Genomic DNA, 21,216 nt, shown 5'->3' with positions numbered 1-21,216 from the left:
GGCACTGAGGTCAGTGGCACTGAGGTCAGGGGCACTGAGGTCAGGGGCTGGAGCCGCTTCTCTGCCACGGGTGTGTGCGGCCTGAGCCGGCTGCCCGAGGCCAGCGCTGGAGAGGGCAGCGGCTGAGGGCCGAGCCAGGCAGCCAGCTCAGCACACAGTGGGGCCCCGTCACCTCCTGCCCAGGAGGGAGAAGTGGGGGCCTTGCGGGCAGCTCCATGCACGAACCCCCGGGCAGGAGCTAGAGAGCTAGAGATACTCTTCCCCCGAGGACCCTGGGCGGAGGGAGGAAGGGCCGGAGCCCCGGGAGACTCGAGGGCCTTCAGGCGCCAGGTGCCGGGCTCTACCCGGGCACGTTGGGCCAAGGCTGGCGGCAACTGGGAAGCTACATGGAGCATCTGTAGTTCGGCAGGGAGGGAACCGGGCTGTGTCGACACAAGCCCCATGGCTGCGGGGACCTCAGGAGACTGCCCCCCAGAGAAGGGAGAGGCGCCCCACAAACCGGGTGCTCTGATTTCAGGGCCCGGGTGGCACTTGGGGGTATCCATGGAGACCCAGACAGGCCCGGCGTCTCCAAGGCACAGTCTTCCCTGACTTCAGAAGGAAAGCGCGCCACGAGCCCATCTAGGCGGGGCCAGGCATGGCGGGCAGTGCCCAGCCGCCCACCGACTGACTCGCCCCACACCTGCTTGTCTTCAAGCCCCAGCGCAGCCGGCCTCGCCCGCGGTTTGCCCGAGCCCCCTTCTCCCGCCTTTGTAACACTGCCGGTTTGTGGCCTTTGACCACTCACCCCCAACACACGCCCTGGGCTCTGAGCGTGTGTGGCCTCTCCGCGGGGAGTCAGACACAGAGGCCTCTCGCCAGAGGCTGGGGTCACCAGAGTGGAGGGAGAGGGACAGAGAAGCAGGGTGGGGAGCCCAGGTAGGGTCACAGCAGAGCAAAGTCATGGAGGAGGGACGGGGTCCCCTGGGCAAAGCTGTGGGATCCTCAGGGCTGGGGGCAGGGCCACGGGACAGCAGCAGGGGTGGGGGGCTGGGGGGGTGAGCTGGGGCTCTGAATGCCAGGTGCCTGCCTGCACCACCTTCAAGGAGAGTGCAGGCCCTGGGGGGAGGTCAAGCAGGCAAGGACACACGGCTCTGAGTTCTGGAAGGATGAGCTGGGCAATCTTCGCTTAGGCCAAGAGTTCTGGGAACGAGGGAGGGGCGAGTCCATTACTGGACCCGAGGCCGAGAGAACAGCTCTCCCACTGAGAGCCCGAAGAAGCACTGGGGTAGGAGGGCGGGAGGGGGGCGACAGGGGCCTGGATTGGACGGCCGAACCGGACAGGCTGCATTTTGCCTGGTCCGGTAACCTCCGGCCCGGCTCGTGCCCAGCTTGAGACCCGTAGGTCAGTGCCAGGAGGGGCAGGGACGGTGTCTGCTCACCTTGAGGTCCCCAGAGATGTTGGCCCCTGCCAGGATGCCTGTGGCCGAGGGGAAGAAGATCGAGAACATCCCAAAAAAGCTGCCGTCTATGCCTCTCCAGTCAGGCACCAAGTTCTGCACAAAAATGTCGGCTGGAAAACCAAGGCATGAGTCAGAGCCCGGCTCTCACTGGAGGGCCCGGCGGGCTCCAGGCCACCGGGTCGAGGGGCCCAGCCTCGGGGACCCCAGAATGGCGGGCAGATGTCCCTGCCCCCAGAGCCAGGGGCCCCAATGTGCACGAACCCCGGTAGCTGAAGAAGCCTTTGGAGGCCTTGTCCTCAGATGGGGGGATCAGGGTTCCCACCAAGTAGTTGGCAAATGAGACCATGATAACCAGGAAGAAGAGCACCTGGGCCTGCAGGAAAAGGGGTTGAGAGAGCACAGGGGTCCCGGGCGCCCCAGGGGCCTGCTCTTCGACACCCGTGACGTCCGGAGCTGGGGCCGCAGCAAGGCTCTTGTCTCGCTGATCATGACTAGAGCGGGAACGGGGGTACGGTGGGACTGGGGTGTGCCCCTATGCCGGGGGGGGGGGGTAGGCCGGGAAGGGTCTCCAAGGAGAGAGTGGGAAGCCGGGTGAGCAGAACCATCGCCAGACTGGTCCCACGATGGGACGGGACCAGAGCCAGAGGGAAGGCGACGGGAAGCCGCTCCTGTCCCCAGCTGCCCCTTCGGCTGACCGACCGCGAACCTGGTGGCCGTCCCGGGCCAGGAGGAGGGCCACACGCCAGGGACAGAGAGGCCACAGAAGGGAAGGACCCGGCCACCCGAGCCCCTGGCCCACAGGCCCCTGGCGGTCACCTGCGAGAAGCTGCTCTGGGCAGGGTGTCTGCTTGGGGTCCGTGTCCAGGGCAACGTCAAGGCCAGCACGTCAGGAGAGGACAGCGAGCGGGACCCAGGCCTGCAGCCCCGCCGCCCTGCCGCCCACCCTGCCCGGCCGGGCCCTCCTCACCTTGGACTCCCACTCCATGCCGGCCAGGGAGATGGCCAGCAGCACGGTGACGGTCACCACACCGATGATGCGGATGTCGTTGGTGGGGTCCACGATGGGCGAGCCGTACTCCTGGGGGCACATGGGCCGGCTGCCTTCCCTGCCCGGTCCCCCGCCCGCGTCCACATTGTGGGGACCCCCTCGCAGGACACGCAGACAGCCGAAGCCGCTACTGTGGCGGCCCGGGCAGTCTGGCCCCAGGGCCACCAGCCCTGACGGGGACGGCTGGGTGTCTCCATGAGGTTGTCACTGTCGCCCCACGGTGGGATGGTGGCCTTGCTCCCTGATGGGCACAGTCGGGCCCCGGGCCGGGCCCAGCCTCACCTGAAGCAGGTCCCGCACCGTCTCCGCGAAGCCCACGGTGTGCATGGCCACGCCCACGGCATTGGCGAACGCAAAGATGAGGCCGATGGAGCCGCCTAGCTCTGGGCCCAGACTCCGGGAGATGAGGAAGTAGGTGCCGCCTGTGGGGACCAGGGCCAGGAGCCATGAACCCGGAGCCGTGGACCGGGGTGGACGTGGGCAGGTGCTTGCTGCGGCCGGGAGAGGGGTCACCGTGGGGTGCAGAGGGCCGCTGGGGGGTGGAGGGCTCCCAAAGTCTGTGCTGGAAGCAGAAGGAGGTTGGGTGGGGCTGGGGCGTCCGCGAGGGAAGATGGGGGGCGGTAAGCCAGGCAGGAGTGGGGGTGGGCCCACCTGACTTGACCTTGCCGTTGGTGGAGATGGCCGAGATGGAGAGGCCCGTGATGGAGGTGACCAGCACAGAGAGCAGGATGATGAGCCAGGTCAGGACTGTGGGGAGGGCCTGGTCACTCCCTGGGCACCTCCCGAGTGCGGAGCCGCAGGAATCAGCCGACTGTCCCCCACGACTCAAGCTCCCTCTCGGAACTTCGGCTGAGCATTGGGGTCTCTAGGGCCCTCCCTGGTGGCGCAGCGAGTTTACCAAAGCACTGCAAGCCGGCCCCAGCCGCTTCTGTGCAAGTTGGATCCCAGCCCCAGAGGTGACCACAGGGCACCACAGACCTCTCCTGACCCGCCCGCTGCTCCCCTCAGCAGTGTACTTCGTCGATCTGCCTGTTCTGCTCCCCACTCTGTCTCTGGTAAGTCCTCTCGCCGCCCCTGCACCTCTGGCCTGTACCCCAGTTCTGTATGCATCAATAAATAAATCTTAAAAAAAAAAAAAAAGTAATAGCTACTTGATGAGCCCTTCAGGGGACCAAATCCTGGGCTCTGTTTTACGTGCATCATAGAAGCCCACGCTAGAGGCTGTGAGGTTCAGATGTGTTCGCCTCCATTTTTACCGATCAGGAATCCAAGCCTCAGGGAGGTTAAGAAACATGTGCAAGATCACGCAGCACAGTACACAGCTGGGATCTGCCTCCTGGCCTGTCCACAGCTCAAGTTCCTGACCCAAGTGGCCTGCGAGATAACCACTTACTGAGGGGAAATGGAGGCAGGAGGCTCCCAGCTGCTCACTCCACGCCTGGAGGCCCCCGCCCACCAGCCCGTCCTCGGTCACTTCAGGGCCTGCAGTTGTTGCCCCAGGGGGCTCCGAGGGCCAGGCCTGTGTCCACCTTCCCCGCCCCCTGAGTGCCACTCACCGATGCCCGCCTGGGCAGTAATCCAGGGGAGCCTCAGGTAGAGAATCACACCCCAGATATTGAGCATGCACCGGATCTGAAGGACAGGGGGTCAGGGTCACCTGGGTGGGCTGGACACCCAGAGGTCAAGTGCACGAGGGCTTGTCCTGCATGGCTTCAGGCGCGGGGGCCTGGGGACGCCTGGGTCCTCTCTGGGCTCCCCGGGAGGGGAGGGGCACCCAGCACCTCCGCCCTTTCTGCCCACCCTCGGAGGCCTGAGGACAGGCTGCTGGCATTATTGCCCCTCAACCGGCTCCACACCCAGGACCCTGGCCCCAGCGGCCAGCTGCTGGAAGACTTGGCATTTAGGGGAGCTCGGCAAATGCCCACTAGCCACATCCAAGCGGAAACCAGGGCTCAGCTGGCTGTGGCTGCAGCTCCCACGTTTAAAGCAAAGCCAGGGGCTTCCGCTGAGGCTGAAATTCCCAGGCGGGAGTGGCTGGCTGGTCTGGGGCTTAGCGGTGTCTTGGGGTGGGTGACATTCATCCACGGCGGGGGGGGGAGGGGAGAGTGTAGGGGGGCTCAAAGCGGGTTCCCGCGATTCTTCACTGTCTGGGGACCGGTCTGCGCTGTTCTGGGCCCAGACCGTCCCTCCCATCACGCCCAGGAAGCCTTTCTTGGCTGTGTTCGTGCTGCCCCCTCGTGGCCTTTTGCAGGAACCGTTTCTGCTAACGCCCAGTAGGAATTGACTAGCAGGTTATGTCTGTTCCTTTCACTTAATGCTTTCACTTCCCAAATGAGGACACTGAGGAACTACTAGTGAGTAGCTAAGTAGCAAGTGAGTGAGTAACCAAGTAGTCTGGGAATATATGGAGGTCAGGAAACGCAAAGCCAGAGAAAATTGAGGCCTCATCTAGATGGGAAATCAGTTAGGCCTCCGGTCTGCCAAGGTCTGAGAGTCAACACCCAGCCAACACCCATCACCCCACTCACCATCACCCCCTTGACCCAGCCAAAGCGCACGGGCTCGCCGGGGGTCTTCTCGCTGCTGGAGCAGGGGGCTCCCTGCTCCTCCACCAGCCCATCAGTCATGTCATGGCTGGGCCGGCTGTCCAAGGCCAGCGCGTGCAGGTGGCTGCCCTCCTGCTGGGAGCCCAGAGCCTGGTCAGGCCAGCAGGGGTCCAGGCAGGCAGCAGCCAGGCCTGCCCCGCCCCCTCCCCAAAGTCCAGCTTCCCAGACAGCAAACCCAGGGAGCCCCCTTTGTGATACAAGTCTTCCTGGCCCCTTCTCTCCCCGGTGTGAACCTCTGTCTGCCTGCTCCTGTGACCGGCACTCGCGGCCTCTGGACTGCCCAGTCTGCCTGGGGCAGGCCAGTGACCATGCAGGAAACATTACTACCACCCGTGTCCAGAGTTTTACAACTTCCACGCCCATGTTCTGTTTGTGCCTCTAGACCTAGGAGGGAGACGCTTGCCCCACGTCACAGACAACAGAATCAAGGCTCAGAGAAGTTAGGTAACTGGGTCTAGGTCACACAGCAAAGCAGGGCAAGTCTTCTGAGACAGCGCTTACCTTGAGGAAGGAGTGCAGGTCGGCCAGTGTAGGCCGGACCTTGCGGGGCTCGCCCGGCAGGGCGCTGTTGGCATAGTGCTCATAGGCAGGCACCACGTCGATGGTGTTATAGCCGAAGGTGCGCATGTACAAGGTGCTGCCATGGGTCAGGTGGCTGGGGTGGCTACTGTCATAGGCTGCCGGCGGTGGGGGCTCTTCGCTCCCCAGCAGAGTACTGATGGTGAAGCGCCCGCTGCACACGGCAGTGTCCCCAGGGAGCTCCGGTGCCAGCTGCTCTGCCATGGCCGTCTGGGTGGCTGGGAGGGGGCAGGGTCGCTGGGGACACTCAGGGTGGCTTTATAGGCTGGGCCCCAGCAGGGGGAGGCAAGGAGGTTGGCCCAAACCGCCCAGAACTGGCAAGCAGGGTCCCGGCATGCGAGAGGTGCGGACACGCACCTGCCCGGCCCACACGCTCCACAGACCCGCCCCACCTGGCACAGGGAGGGCTGGGCTGGCGCAGAGCCGGGAAGGGGGCGTCGGGCCCCTGGCCGTGGAAGGCAGTGTCCAGAGGGGACCTTTGGGCCCCATGAGGGCCACAGTGATGGCCTAGTAACCTCAAAGACTCTGGTGTAAAAATGTGTTTATTTTATGGCATTTTTGTTTATTTAGCAGTTTTGACTAGGTGAGTGGTTTGACGCTGTCAGATACACGTGTTGGAGCTTCCACAGGACCCAGCAATCCCACGCCTCCCCAAAAGACACAAAACACTGATTCAAAAAGGCACCTGCACCCCCATGTTTATTGCTGCTTTGTTTATAATAGGGAAGACATGGAAACAGCCCAAATGCCCAAAAGTGGATGACTGGATGAAAAAGATGCGGTACATATACACGATGGAATATTACTCAGCAATCAAAAAGATGAACATATGCCTTTTGCAGCAACATGGATGGAGCTGGAAGGGATCATGGCTTAGTGAAATAAGCCAGAAGGAAAAAGGAAAATCCTGATGGTTTCTCTCATAACAGGAATATAACAGAACAGGCAAGAAAATAATGATAATGATGAACAGCTATATACCAGAGACATTTCATGGAGGTGGAGTGGGGAATGGGATCAAAAACAGTGAGGGGCGGGAAGTGCACTGGACTATGGTGATGGTATAGGGTGATTTGGAAGTCCATGGGGATTACAACTGAGATGAAAATATGCACAAAGTGATGTAAAAATAAACCATTATAAGCCCTCCCTGGTGGCGCAGCGGGTTAAAGCACAGTATTAAGAAGCTAAAGCCACTTCTGCATGAGTTTGATCCCCGCCTGCCCCGGAGGTGACCACATGGCGTGGCAGGACTCTCCTGACTCGCCCGCTGCTCCCCTCAGCAGTGGACTTCGCCAATCTGCCTGTTCTGCTCCCCACTCTGTCTCTGGTGAATCCTATCACTCTCCACATCTCTGGCCTGTACCCCAGTTCTGTATGAATAAATAAATAAATTTAAATAAATAAACCATCATATTTTTTTTAATTCAATTTTTTTTTTAATTCAATGTTGTTCCAGAGACACCTCAGTCGTCATGATGGACACGGACCCCCGGCGGGAGCTCAGCAGGTGGCCAGATGTGCTCCTCAGCTGCTGAGGGCTGCGGGCAGCCGGGCCCAGGTGCACGCACCCAGAACCTCCCAGGGCACAGCCTCCAGGGCACAGGGTGTCTTCCCAACCCAGACAGGGCACCCCAGGCCCTGGGCGACAGAGGCCCAGGGGGCGAAGGCCCTGCCACAGCCCTGGGCCAGGTAGCTCCAGTTCTGGGGAGCCCCGAGGCCCCGCCATGAGCGACACTGAGGGTCTGGGGGAGCCACATGGTTACCAGAGACAGCTGAGTCCTGGAAGTGGGCGTTGTGGGGGGCCAGACAGGTGGGTGATGGTTGAGGGGATGGCCAGTGTGGTGGGTGCAGGGGAGCTCCGTGGGGAGGGCGCTCGGCCTGACAGCTGTGCCTCCTTCCCCCCAGGAGACCCCTACCCATGATGGTGCTAGGGGACAGTCTGGGGTGCTGTCTCCAGCTCTGAAGGGCCACTGCTGCCTGGCGTCCTGGGTCGGCCAGGTTTTGTGTCTACATGGCAGCCCGCGCCTCCCTCTGGCCCGTCCTGCGTACCCCCCACCCCAAACTCCGCTCCCCTCAGGTGACAGCCCTGGGGCGGCTGTGAAAGCCCCCGTGCTCACCTGGCTTCAGGTCTACCTCCCCCGGGAGCAGCTCACACTGCCTCACACTGTCACACCCCCGCCCCCACCCGCAGGGTCTCACACCTTTCAGTCATTCACCCAACAAACCTTGACTGACCTCCCACCCGCTAGGCTGTGAGGGACAGTGGAGCCCGTGCTGGTGAGTTAGTGGGGGCCGGTGACCCCACCCACCCCGCTCTGTGGTGCGGGCGGCCATGGCTGGGAGGCCCTGGAAGGAGGGCCCAGGTGGGGGAGACACCCTGACTGAGTCTCGGACCATGCGTCACCCCCGCACCCCCACCAACCAGGAGACAGAGGGAGGCCTCAACCACCGCCAACCCCAGCTTCTGGACGTGGCTTTGCTCAGGCCCCAGCGGCTCTGGAGGACGGGCGGACATTCTCTCTCCCGCCCCAGCCTCTCGGAGCCTGCAAAGGCCCGCAGAGTGCCAGCCCCAGACGCGGGGTGTTCTGGGGCTCTAGACCTGGCCAGCACTGGTGGGCGGGGGACTCGCAGAGGGCCCGGGCTGGCCTGGCCCCCGGCTCCTATCCAGGAGTGTCCAGCTGCAAGGCCAGGCAGAGGGGCAGGTGGAAATGCTGACCATGTTAGGGAATCGCCCTTCCGGCTGGGACACTCTTGCCAGACAGCAGAGGGACTGACAGAGACGGGGACTGACCCAGGTTGGGGTGCGTGGAAGGTGCTTTTGCAGGGGGTTCTGCCACCTCAGGTGGGCATGGAGGTGACAGAGGACCTCAACGATGACGCTAAAAGGATCACGAAGGTCTTCTCTGGGCTCCCCTTAATCTCCCTCAGTTTGCCCACCCCCTTCCCGGAGGTCCAGTCCCTCCAACCAGTAGGACAGAAGCCCCAAGGTGAGGTCTGCGGCTGGCCCCCACGTGGTCAAAGCTCCCCCCCCTCCAGCCCTCACTGCTGTCTGATCTGGGGGGGCTGTGAGTTACTGATTCCCTATGGGGCCTTGGGGTAGATCTTATCACCCTCTCTGGCTGCTATTTGACTGAGAGAATCACAGCTGCCTCACACCCCTGCACCATTCCTATCACCCTGGCCTGGGGCTGCTGTGGAAAATTCCTGATTAAGATCTTAGGAGAGGGAGGGGACTGAAGGGGCTGGGCTGGTTTCCAGTGCACGGAGAGTGGCTGGGTGACCTTGGGCCAGTCACTTCCTCCTGCTTCTGCTGTAGTGGGCCTGGGGCAGCAACAAGGTCCCTTCCTGTCCCGCAGAGGCTGTTGCTTCTAGAAGCCTTCCTGCCCCTCTGCATCTCTCTGGGTGGAGGGGAGGGGGTTTAAGGACCTCAAAAGGCTTCAGTAGGGACCTCCATAGCACCTTGCCCCGAAGCACAGGGCCCCAAGAGAGGAGTCTCTCACGTGGATGGGATTCAACTTGAGCCACTCCTGCTGATGGGAACCCCGTCCTGGCTACACAGGATTGCTACTAGCTTCCAGGGACCCCAGAGCCCCTCAGCTCTGGGACCCAGCACCCAGGACACGGAATCACATGCTCCCTGTGCTAGGCCCCAGGGAGGCTCAGGGCTTGCATCTCAGCATCAGTTCCGGTGCAACTGGGAGCAAGTCACTTGACCTCTGCGGCCTCAGCCTGAGCTTCTGCAGCAGCTGATGTCAGATGCAGCTCACTGTCCTTGTCAGGCCCTGGCTGAGGGCCACGGCGCCGGGCCTTTCCCGGTTCTCAAAAGGGGAAGAACAGGGCAGTCAAGGACCTGAAAAACTCAGTGGCCAGAAAACCCCCGAGACGTGAAAACCTTACGCTTGAAGGGAGGACGGTGTGGCCTGCCCAACCTCTGAGTCTCGGGATCCCTGCGTTGGTGACCACAGAGGCATGTGCTCCAGGCATGGGGAGCTCAGTCCAGCCTGGCAGACAAACCGCCAGGGGATCATGGTCCCAGCTTGGCAAAGAGGGAGGGGACCTGAGAATGGAGATGGGTGGGCTAGGGTGGAGCCAGCATGAAGTTTGGGGTGGGAGTGGTACATACAATGCCATGGGGGTAAAGGAGGAGGAAGGAAGTAGTGGGAGGTGAGGCTGAAAGGGGTCTGAAAGTTTCTTCAGTCACACGCATTTATTGGGTGCCTGCTGCATACCAGGCCCTGTGAAAGGCAGGAGAGTCACCACGGGGAACAAGACAGGGGCCCTGCCCTCCTGGAGCTTACATTCTAGTGGAACAGACAGACAATGAATAAACAAGCAATCATTATATAATACATCTAGTGGTATTATTAACAAAGTCTTGAGGTGTTTTGTTTTTGTTTTTGTTTTTGTTTTTGCGGGCCATTCAGGGTTTTCTGAGAATGAAAAATTTGAGCTGAGCTCCTACAATGGGAAAGGACCACCCACATATGAACAGGAATGAGCCCTGAAGTTACAAACAGAAGTGGAAAAGCATGTGCAAAGGTCCTGGGGCAGGTGTGGTTGAGTTTCAAGGTGTCAAGAGGCCTGTACGACATGAGGGCCAGGGTATAGGGCCTCCCCAGTGAAGGGGACATGCAAGGCCTCAAAAGCAGTTAGAAGTTTTATATTCTATCGTGTGATGGTCAGATTTGTATTTTCCAAAGATCACTTTGCCTATTATTTGGAGAAGGGACTCAGGGAACCAAGGGGCAAGACAAGACTCATCGGGGGCCCTCACAGGTAGGCTATGGCAGGAGCCAGGCCAGAGAGTGGCTGTAGGGCGGCTAGTGTGGGAAGTCTTGGGAATCTAGGTATATTCTGACAGAATCAGTGTGGGACTCGTGTCCTGCAAGGGATCAAGAGATAGGAAGAGGCGGAAATGTGGGATCATTTCTGAGTCTGGAGTGGGAAGGGCCTTGGATGCCGGGGTACGGGGCCTGACCTTGGAGGAGCAGATCCTATCTGTTCCTAGAAAGTCAGCCAGTGGCCTCAGTGAGGCAGGCAATACAGACAACAGCACAGAAGAAATAGGGTGGGGAGGCGGGTGGGCTGTGGCAACAGTCAGGCACGACAGTGCCCCAGTTTGAGCCTTGGGGCCCACTGGCACATCCTATAATGGCCTCTAGCGAGCCCTGCCCATGCTGGCGAGGCTGTGGGCCTGGGGGACACAAGGGGGTGAAGGACAGGCGCCAGGATTTTTGAACAACTCCCAAGGTGACCCCAAGGAGCGGTCGGACTGAGCTCAGGGCTCAAGGTGCACGTCCCACGCAGACTCTGCACCCCTCCCGCCACGTCCCCTCGTCCACATCCGCCCGGTCCCACGCGGCTCGTCTGGAGAGGATGGGTATGATGCAACCCTGGTGTCGTGAAATAGCCGGGTAAGAGGATGCGCTGCTCGTCGGCCTGATTCACAACACCAGCTGCAGCAACAATACCAGAACTCCGCCAGCTTCCTCCTCTGGACGCTGCTCCTGGCTCGGTGTGAGCATCCTCCCGACCAACGAGAACAGGGCCTGCAAGCGGTGGGGTGAGAGTCCTGCCCTCACGGGGCTCACAGACTGGATGGTGGCGCCAGGAGGGGGCAGACACCGAAACCTGGAACAGTCAGGGAGGTACCAGGCCTGAGCGAAGACCCCTCCCAAGCACCAGGACCGAGACACCAGGATCCTCTTGTGCCTTGTGGGTTACATGCCGTCCCTGTCACAATCCCAGTCCTTCTCCCTGGACAATGCTATAGCAGTTGGACACTGAAGTACCTTGACGTAACTGGCAGCAAAAGTGAAAAGGGACGCGTGACTGATGGGTTAAGTGCGCTGAGTGTCAAAGGAAGGGTTCCTGGTTGCTTTTCTTCGTGTCGCTACACTTGACTTCTACAAAGGCCTATTAGCCAAAATGCATTCAACAAGTAACTAGCTCTTGATGCTGTATTTTAGACACAATCTGCCCATTTTGGAATATACACAGAAATATAGGCACAATCACTGTCCTCAGGGAGTTCATTAGAAGAGTCACAGCCAGGGCATAAAGGTATAAACCCCCAAATAAATTACTGCACGGGTCAGACAAGGGGTGACTTCCTCTGGCTTAGGCAGTAACAGGATGGAGAATATGAAAGAAATCACAGAATACAGGCAAAAAGAGAAAGGAAGGAAGGACAGAAGGAAGGAAGGAGGAAAGGGAGGAAAGAGGGAAGGAGGGAGGAGCAATGATTTAGGGATGGAGTAAGCCAAATGTTAACTTGGAGCTTCCTCGAGGCCAAGGAGAAAAGTAGAAGTACAATCAGCAGTAGCTCTCTTCTCAGGGTGAGATTAAAATTCTCCCCCACTTTTCACAAAGAAAATAAACCTCCAGCTGTCTTTTTTCCCTCCAGCCAGGCTTGGCTGAGATGTCCAGTGTAGGGAGACCTGAGTCAAGTCCTGCTGTATCGACGAAAACTGAAAGAGCAATTCTAATAAAAATGTAGTCTCACAGTAACAGATATAACACGTTACTCTATACCTCGATTGTTCTGCCAATGTGCTCCCCAAGACCCCAAGGAGCCAGAGTCCTGGCATCTCTGTCCCTCAGCCTTGCATAAGAGCAGCCGTCTAACCAGGACGTGTGGAGTCTAGCCCTTCATTTTTAAATACAGTTTTGCTTAATTTGCGATGCATTTTAAGTCAGAATATGTTCAGAACCTAGGAGATTCTGGCCTGCTCCTGTAGCAGGGCCCCGGGAGCCTAGAATCAGAGATGGCTTTAAAAGCTCAGCACTCCCACCCAGGGGCCCAGCCTGACACAGCAGGAAGGGTGTGAGCCAGAGAAGCCTGGGCCGGCTCTGTGCCACCTACCTTGTGACCGAGGCCTGTGTTGCTTTAGCTTCCTCATCTGTCAAATGGCTGATTCCACTCAGTCAATGAGTTTTTGAAGATCAGGAAAGCAAACGTGCGAAAGCAGCATTTCAAAGGACATTAATGGTATGGTGCTTTGTATTATATAAACTTTTTTTGGGGGGGGGGTAAGACCCCAAAAGTCCAGGAAAAAGAAAGGTGGGAGGAAACCATCCTATCTTCAACTAAGGCTGTGCTGTGCTTTCAGGTAAGGACAGCTGCTAAATTTATTTAAAAACAGACAAGCTGGGGCATAGGGAGAGGTAGGGCAAGAGGAAAGCAGGGTCAAAGAGCAGAACCCCTCAGGGTGCTGGCCGCAGTCATCAGAGCTCAGGGTCCACAGAGGCCATCATTTGGAGTGCAAACAACTCGGGTGGGCCATTTGAGACAGGCTGCTGGCCTCCTCCACGTCCCACAGCACAATCCTAAGGGTCTTCTGCCAATGGCACCCTGCACCTCACACCAGGATTCAGTTGCAAGATAACAGTAGTCATGGGCAGCATCGATGCCAAGGTGCGCCAGGGCCTGGATTCAAGCGAGAATCCACGTCGCCAGGGGCAGGGCGTGCAGCAGAAGTTTGAGGGTCGGCCTGTGGAGCCTGGGCTCCCCCGGGGAGCCCAGTAGTGCTGGGTGCTAGGAAAGAACACCCTTGGTGAGGGGCCAGGGATAAAGCAAGTGGTCGTATGCTATGCACTGGTGGTTTCTGGGAAATTTGCCACTCATGCCCGCCCCCACCTCAACACGGGTGTTCTCCAACGGATGCCATCTTTACCCCTAACCACCCAACACGACAGCCCCCGCTCCATGGAGAACTGACTTTGACCTTGGTGGGGACGCAGTGGGCAAGTGACCCAGTATGTGTTTTGGGTACCATATATATTTTTCCTAAGCAGTTGGAATTTTCCTATTCCTCTTCAGTGCATCGCGGCCTATGATTTATTAAAAACCTGTATTGAGGATACAGAGGCTCAGAGGCCCACTCTCCAAGCCCTGCTTTCAACCCGAACAGGGTTCATGATCTTGCTCTTGAACCAGGGCATGAAAAATCACTTGGGAAGCTTTAAAATATACCACGGGCCTATGCCCCCCGCCGCCCCCACCCCGGCAATCAAGTCAGATGCTCAGGGGGCAGAGGTCTTCGGAGCTCCCCGAGAGGCTGCCGGGTAGCCAGGGTGGAGGGGGCAGACCTGGAGCCGTCAGCTAGAGCAAAGATGAGTCGCCCGACGCCGTGCGCAGCACCGAGCCTGGCTCCCTGATCGCAGGAAGTGCTGCTCTAGCCTATCAGAAAAAATGATCTTCCACGTTGTAAAGTCTTTAGAGAACTCTCCCTGGCAGACACAGGAACATCTACGTTGGCTGCCAGCCTTTCTGCTGGATTCCCAGCCCACAGGCAACGGGCAGGCTGGAACTATCGATGCGTCCACATGCACCACCCTACTAACCGCCGCCTCACCCTCATGCTTACCTTTTGAACAGAGGGGCCCCTACAGTCAGGTAGGCTTCAGCGTGGCCAGGATGGGCTGAACCTGAGGGCTGAAACCTCTGGCAAGTCTCTCCCTGGCTCCAAGACCCCTCAACTCACCTGAGTCCTGCAGTTTCTCCTGCTCCAAGGTCATAGGAAAGATTAAGGGCAGCATAATTGACGGGGGCGACCAGGGCGTGCCCCCTGTATCGTCGCTAGCAAGAGGGCGACTTGCTGTCCCCTCCCGCCAACCGCAGGTCTGAATCCTGGTCACTTACAGGGGGGCTCCCCTGCCCCGGCCACAGGAAATCCCACCTTTGCCCTTCTTATCCCTCATTCTCTTGGGCCCTTCTCAAGGCTCCCTGTTGTATTATGATGTGTGAGCACAAACTCGGGCCTGCTTTTCTCTTTTCCCAAACACAATGTGAGCTCAGTCCCAGGCTAATGGCAGGGGGGTGAATGGCTGGGGGGGTGGGGGGGGGGTTAGGCCTATTACTGTAGATCTCACTCAATAAAAATAAGACCCTAAGGGCAGGGGTCTCGCTGTGCAGTCCCCAGAGCTCAGCCAATGTTGGCATCAGACAGACACTCAGATACTTGGGGACTGTATTCTCCGCTCGGCAGTCACTTGACATTAGTGTCTGTCCCTGACAGTTAATTTTTGGCCTATCAATGTTGACCTAATTTGCCTATTGTAAGAAAGAAAACAGAAAGCCCCTCTGGGGGAGGGGGGACTGGGTTCTGTACCCACTTGAGAAATATGTTGTGAAGAGCAGAGCCAAAGAGCAGAGGACACCCCTACAGTCTTAGAGACAGCCAAACGAAGCTGGACGCAGGGTGACCAAAATAAACCTTTACTGAGGGCCCTCGTTGTCAGAGGCAGGTGGTTTGTATTAATTAATCCTCCCAGCAGCCCCCTGGAATAGGAATTCGGATCCTGCTTTATACCTGAGCAGACTGGCTCAGAGCTATCCAGTGACTTGCCCTCGGCCGCACCATTACCAAGTGCTGACGAAGGGATTTTAAGTCTGGCTCCAAAATTAGTGATGGTCTCTTGACCACACGTGGCCCTGAAGCCTCTGAGGCTACTTACTCCATGACAGTTCTGTGTTTCCAGAACTTTCTGTCTGGAGGCTGTTTCCTCATCATTCTCCTCCCCCACCCCACCCAGGCTTGGTTCTTTCCTTTCAGAATTTAGTTTTGCAAGGTCTCAAATCCTACTTGGGCATTTGGTGCTAATGCCAGGGTCTCGCTGGCCGCCAGGAGGCCACATTCTGAACATCTGTATTTGAGGAGCTCAAGTGCCCTTTGCAGTTTGGCTTATTTCTCCTAATCATGAACACTAACGTAAAATATATATAAATTAATTTAAAAAATAATTTTCCTCAACAAGCGAGCTGACCAGCTGTAGGGCTGGTCTGCACAAAAGCTCACCCCAGAACCCCCAGAGTGTGGGAGGGTCAGCCAGGCGGAGGCGATGGCTTCAGGAAGGGAAAGGACTTTCCAGTCAACCTCCCCGAGAGAAAGGCCCCCACATACAGCACTCTGCCAGGCTCTGCCCCTCAGTCCTCATACTTCTCTGTGACTGTCCGGTCCCTGAGGCTTCCATGGAGACCCATTCAAGGGAATGGCTAAGCTATCTTCATATCGGGGTGACCAGTGGCCCTAACCACTTGGGTGGCATCGAGAGTCTTCCGCCCACTGGAAGGCCAGTCTCTAGCGCTGAGACCGTTAAACAGGGCCACAGTTTGCCGCAGGGGCACCTCCCAGAAGGAAAGAGAAGATACCCTTTCTCTTCCCAGCCCTTTGCGTATCCCCAAGCAGAACCCCACGGCTCAGATCTGGATCTGACTCTCCTGGTCAGAAACACATTGTCTCCCGCCCTCCGACAGCCTCAGTCTTACCTCCCCTTCCCCAAGAGTCCAAGGGAAGAGTCACAGGTTTGTACCGGCTCCCAGCCTTAGAGTACTCGCCCTTTCTGGCATTATCACCAAATCGTTCCCAGACAGTCCCCACGCCTCAGCCAGGCCCTGCACAGGGAAAGGGAGACCTGAGCAGGGATGGGTGTCCCGTACTTACAGAGACCTGTGGGGCCATCACAGACCCAGGCACGGGCTGGCGCCGGCCCTCCCTGCAGGGAGTAGCGGCCGGGCCAGGCTCCAGCACCCCCAGAAGCTGGGAAGACACACGTCTGCCGCCTTCAGAGGAGCTCGGCCTTGCCTTGGCGGGAGAGGAGGGCCGAGAGAGGTTTTCACCCCACTGAAGATGAGAACAAGAGAGCACATGGCTGGCACTGGGGGAGGGGGTGGGGGGTTGGATACTGTAGAAATTTACTGACTGTTCAGGGTGGTGGTGAAGGAACCAGCCTAAACAGAGTGAATGCAGAAGTTACTGTGTAGAAAGGCACACACAGATCCCACAGATGCCCCCACCTCGCCCTCAGCCCACAGAAACCACAGAGCCACAGTGTCAGAAAAGCAGACAGGAAAACAGTCAACCGAATAAAGCCAGGAGTTCGCCCTGCTGTTTCTAATAAAAGTTATGATCGAGTGTGAAAAGGCTGTACGTGGCCACCTCGCCTCTTCAAGAGGTACACGACATCTGAAGTTCCTGATGGAAAAACACCCAGCGGATGACAGCAGCCAAGGTCAGCCTGGCCGTCAGCACCCCACTGGGTCTGGGGGCTCTCCAGAACTCACTCCAGTCCCTGCCCCCTCCCAAGTGACTTCGTATGTCACTGGCGTTTCCGCGGCCCACAGAGGCAGGAAGAGCGCAACAGATCAGGGCGATAATCCAATTCAGCTGGAGAGCTGGCAGCCTGTGCCACCCTGGAAGGCCTCTAGGCAGCAAATGCCAGCGAAGTCTGAAGCGAGAGCCAGCTGAAGTTGGGACCTCCCCATGTAAGGGACTTACTGTTTATCTACAATTAAATTTAAATGGGCAGCCTGCTGTTTCAATTGTTAACTCGGCCCACTGAGGGTCCCGGCTGAGGTCTTCTGCCCTGGATGCCCGGGTCCTGTCCTCAGCTCTCTGAGGCCACAAAGGAGGCTCTGCTGTCTGCTTTGCTGCTGCTAGGAGCCCTCCCGGGTCACAGTGCCCCACCTCCTGCTCAAACAGAGCCAGTGACCAGGAACTCTTTCCCAAGAAACAGATTGCAAAGGCAACAGGCAGGACAGGCATCCCATGGCCATGCGGGTCTGGCCCAGCCAGCCTCTCCCTCACACCCCTTTGAAGACCTGATTCTCTTACTAACAGTAAATCCAGTCCCCACCCCCTTCCTCCACGGTTCCTTCTTTTGGAAGACCAGCTCTGTCATCTGCCCCCAGGAGACACTCTTCTCCCCCCTCTCCTCAGTGAATGCCCCCTAAGGAGCCTTAGCCCAGATGAGCTAGCACCTGAGGTCAAAACACTGCTGGTTTAAACCTCGCGGAGGGTGAGTGGCTGGCCAGATCCTCAGGCGGGCACACAGAAGCATCTCGAAGCCCAAGGCTGGGACAGAAAAATTCCCTTCTTCCCTGGGGGAGAAACTCAAAACCACCAGTGTTTCCACTCAGGTGACTGTAACAGGACCTGAAGGGAGAGGCGCACCCCGAGCGGCTGGGACGGGACTGACCTGCCCTGAGCACCCTCTGCCCCAGCACAGCCAGCACCTACAGAACTTCGCGCCTGCTGAAGTGAACCCAGTGATGTATCAACGCGGGGCGCCTGGTTAGCCAGCCCGTGGGCTCGGCTGGGGTAAGCGTATGGCAAGGCCCGATGTGTAAGTCACCAGCAAGTTTAGGAGCATTTTAGTTAATGGTTTTAGGCTTTTCCCTCAGGAAGAAGTGCACACTATCAAATTGTGGGGTGGTTGGCTGAGTGTCACCTCTGAGCTCGGCCTACAAGGAAGGGGGGCATTCAGCAGGTCCATGTTCTCTTGGTTCTTTGTAATTCCTGTATACTGAGATGCTGACTTCTTCCCGATACCCCTGCACAGTGCAGGTGTGGAAGTTTATTTTATTGACATAAAATGCAGGCAGAGATGCCATAAAATGCCATTTCCACTGGAAATTTTGAAAAGGGACATCCCCCCCAATTTGCTGGCCACGGGGCTCAGTCAGTCTCAGGCACTCTGGCTGAATGATGCTAAGTGGGGCGCCTGTCAGTGCCAGCACTTCAGAGGCCTGGGACACAGAACCCCGACTTGGGGTTCACTGCATTCAGTGTACAAGTCACTTCCTGAGACGCAAGATGGAAACCTGGCAGAGCTGTGACCTACCTAATGAGCTAGATAAAGGTCCTGAGGCCCAGTGAAGCAAGGACGTGGGGATCCAGGCGAAGGCACACGAACGCTTATTTACCATTATGGGTCAAGACGATTTCCTCTAAGATCCAGGGGCCAGGATCTAAAAACAGAATAATCCTCACCATTTCTTTTTAATTCAGCAAATTCAAGGCTTCTGAAAGGAACCCAGGGATCATGTCAGCCCCTCCCTGTGAGGGTCTCAACGTGAGTCTCATGGTTCAGGAGCCACTTCGAAGCAGGCACTAACGCATTGGCCTGCAAGTGGGCCAGGCTAGAGCCGTGGCGTCTCTCACTACACTGTAAGCTCTCGGGGGGGGGGGGGGGGGGCGCAGCAGGGCCTCACACTGACCCAGTGTGGGTGGCATCGTCTGCCCTCCCATGAGCCCACCCTGCTCAGGAGTGGTGAAAGCAATTTTACCACTCTGAGGCTCTGAGGACCCCCCAGACTCAGTTCAGTTTCCCCTGTGAAGGTGAACATCCAGAGTGTTCTATTTAAAAAGAAAAAAAAAAAAATCCAAAGTTCAGAATCCTTGAAATCAAAATTGCTGAAAAAGAAAGCCCCTGATCAAATCGGCGCTTCCCCCCCGAGGGGCTCGGTGTGTTTATCATGAACCACTCTGAGGCAGCACGGGCCCTCAGCCTGCAGGCGCCCTTGACTTCTTTAGAAAGATTGGCAACTCCTCCCTGGGAGAGACCCCCATGCCGCTGTCTATTCTCTGGGTAAAGGGTGAAATCACGGACCAACGTCAAGCAGAAGGTTGCTGCTGAAGCCTCTGGCCAGGATCATGATTTCTGGGCACACGGAAGCTGCTGTGGCCAGCCGAGTCCGCCACCCTCCTGCGTCCCACAGAAGGGTGAGCTCTGGGATTTGCCCCGTGAGCCTGGCCCATCTGGTATGAACCTGCTTATTGTATTTCTCCTATCAACGGGCAACTCCAGTCCTCAAATGCCAACCAGGGACTTTCCTCTAACCACACGGCCCCCATCGGGGCGGCTCAAGGCCTGTAGCTTTTCTCTCCCTTCCGACTTTCCGTCTCCGTTACCTGTCACCCCGATGCAGGCCTCACAGGCACCTCTGCTTCGAGTTGGCAGAAGCATGTGATGCGAGGAGAGGAAATTCGCACAATTCTCATTGTAAGAATAACAAGCAGAACGAGCCGGGGAGCAAACACATAAATAAACAACTTAGTCTTCCCTCTTTCATGATACTGTCAACATTTCCATTTGCAGTGAGATCTAATGTTTCAAAAAACAAAACCAAACCAAGCCACACTTTAGGAAAGGTCCTCCGAGTGCTCTTTCTAAAGCGCTGTTAAAGAAAATCACTTTTCAAATATTTTATCTTTAAACCAGTACCTGTACACAGGACAGAACTTGCTAAGTCACATCGCCCGCAGCGCTCATCTCTGGGGCTGTCTTAGTCCAGCGCAGGTGGAGACGGGGCCAGTGGAGGCGGCACAGCGGCCCCGACGACCCTCGGACACCACCAGGGGGGATTTGCGGGACCCGACGGAGGTGCAGCACGTGACACACCGGCTCTCTCCGAAAGAGGAGGTGACCTGCTTCCGCCACCAGAAGCTGGTGCGGATAACCGTGCCTACACGAGAGACTCCTTCCTAGGAGCAAAAGCACCTTTGGGGACTCGGGGGCTCGTGACATCCTCTGGGGAGAGCCGGCCCCGGGGCTCCCAGAGGGCCACTGCGGGCAAACACCAGCCCTCCTTTCCTCTCTGGCTTATTTATCCCAGGGCCTCGGGGGACAGAGCCAGTGATGGGGGGCAGTCACTGAACAGGTGCAGGGAACAAATACGCTTGGCACTGACGCCCAGCAGTATCTGTATTCTGAAGCCAAAACTTGCCAAATGACCAGCAGAGAAGCGAAAAGGGGGCTACGCCATCCTCAAGCAGTCACCTCTGAGGGGCAGCCTCAGCCGGGCAGCCTCAGCCGGGCATGGGTGCTGTCTGCTACCCCCAGGCCTGTTGCGTTCACTCCCCGTGGGAGCTCCGCAGAACCGAGAGCTAGTTAACCCTGGGGTCAGAGCAGATGCTTTGGAGATGGTGTTGGGTCACCTGGGTCCTCAAGGCGTGCCTGAGAGGAGGGGCCTGGAGCGCTCGATGTCTCACACACGGCCCTAACCTGCCCGGGACGTGAACATGGGCCGTGGCTGCTGCACAAGGGATGTTTTATCTAAATAAAAGTCACTCCCAAAGGCTTCATTTCCTTGCTCATTTTGGGCGAGTTTTTAATAATTTGAGGTCATCTTTAACCAAACCACACGCACCTATCTGAGCCTATCATTCCTGGCCCCCTGACTAGCGAAGACATTTCCTCCCACACAAATAAAAACTTCAACAAAAATTCAAAGGGAAAAAAAAAAAAAGAAAGAAAGAAAATAAAAGAATGTGAAAAGAAATACAAATCAAAGAAATTTATTGGTGTTGACAAAAATATATAATACAAAAAACAAAACAAAACACAACAGAAATAAAAGCAGAAAGCCCACCACGGCAGCCCACGTGCCCGAGGCGCTGAGCACAGCCCCGCAGCCGCGCGCACGGGACTTAATTCATGAGGACCTCCATCTGCACCAGCCTGGCGTTGGTGTCCCCGGACGTGCGGTAGGGGATCATCCCGGCAAAGGTGATGAGGGCGCGGGCCTGGCTTCGCAGTTGCTGAGGAGGCAGAACAAGAGAGAGCCGCCAGTTAACGCTCCAGGGAGGGCTGTGCCCACAGGACACCACGTGCTTCCACGCCGCTCCGGAGTGCTGGGAGCAGGTCCCTGGGAGACGACAGTCTCGCCGTCCCGCCCACGGCCAGGTGCCCCAGCGGCAGAGTCAGCAGTGCTCATCCCGGCCTGGTGGCAGAGGGTGTCACGGCAAGAGGCCTG

The 21,216-nt window shown here is 57.8% G+C and overlaps 2 protein-coding genes across 7 annotated transcripts in view; both read right to left on the bottom strand.

The window, feature by feature from the left end:
• SLC12A3 (solute carrier family 12 (sodium/chloride transporter), member 3) overlaps nucleotides 1-5,901 on the bottom strand; it is a 32,590-nt gene extending 26,689 nt beyond the window's left edge. For 2 of the 3 annotated variants that reach the window (XM_004693586.1, XM_004693588.1), the window contains exons 1-8: nucleotides 5,598-5,900; nucleotides 5,019-5,171; nucleotides 4,047-4,122; nucleotides 3,142-3,237; nucleotides 2,773-2,912; nucleotides 2,410-2,520; nucleotides 1,704-1,815; nucleotides 1,422-1,552 (exon numbers count right to left, since the gene is read on the bottom strand). In XM_004693586.1, coding sequence (XP_004693643.1) covers nucleotides 1,422-1,552; nucleotides 1,704-1,815; nucleotides 2,410-2,520; nucleotides 2,773-2,912; nucleotides 3,142-3,237; nucleotides 4,047-4,122; nucleotides 5,019-5,171; nucleotides 5,598-5,879 — 1,101 coding nt within the window. In that variant the 5' untranslated portion in view covers nucleotides 5,880-5,900. Of the gene's footprint in view, nucleotides 1-1,421; nucleotides 1,553-1,703; nucleotides 1,816-2,409; nucleotides 2,521-2,772; nucleotides 2,913-3,141; nucleotides 3,238-4,046; nucleotides 4,123-5,018; nucleotides 5,172-5,597 lie in introns of all 3 variants that reach the window. The other variant, XM_004693587.1, reaches the window with a different exon arrangement.
• A 14,644-nt stretch (nucleotides 5,902-20,545) lies between these two features.
• Nucleotides 20,546-21,216, bottom strand: part of NUP93 (nucleoporin 93kDa) — a 93,536-nt gene continuing 92,865 nt past the window's right edge. For all 4 annotated transcript variants that reach the window (XM_004693583.2, XM_012733189.1, XM_004693584.1 and 1 more), the window contains one exon: nucleotides 20,546-21,001. In XM_004693583.2, the coding sequence (XP_004693640.1) occupies nucleotides 20,891-21,001 (111 nt within the window). In that variant the 3' untranslated portion in view covers nucleotides 20,546-20,890. The remainder of the gene's footprint in view (nucleotides 21,002-21,216) is intronic.

Source organism: Condylura cristata, unplaced genomic scaffold (genome assembly GCF_000260355.1).
Source record: "Condylura cristata isolate star-nosed mole 26May11 unplaced genomic scaffold, ConCri1.0 scaffold00039, whole genome shotgun sequence".
Lineage (NCBI taxonomy): Eukaryota > Metazoa > Chordata > Mammalia > Eulipotyphla > Talpidae > Condylura > Condylura cristata.
The sequence above is the reverse complement of the archived record's forward strand: the minus strand, read 5'-3'. Positions and strand labels throughout refer to the sequence as shown.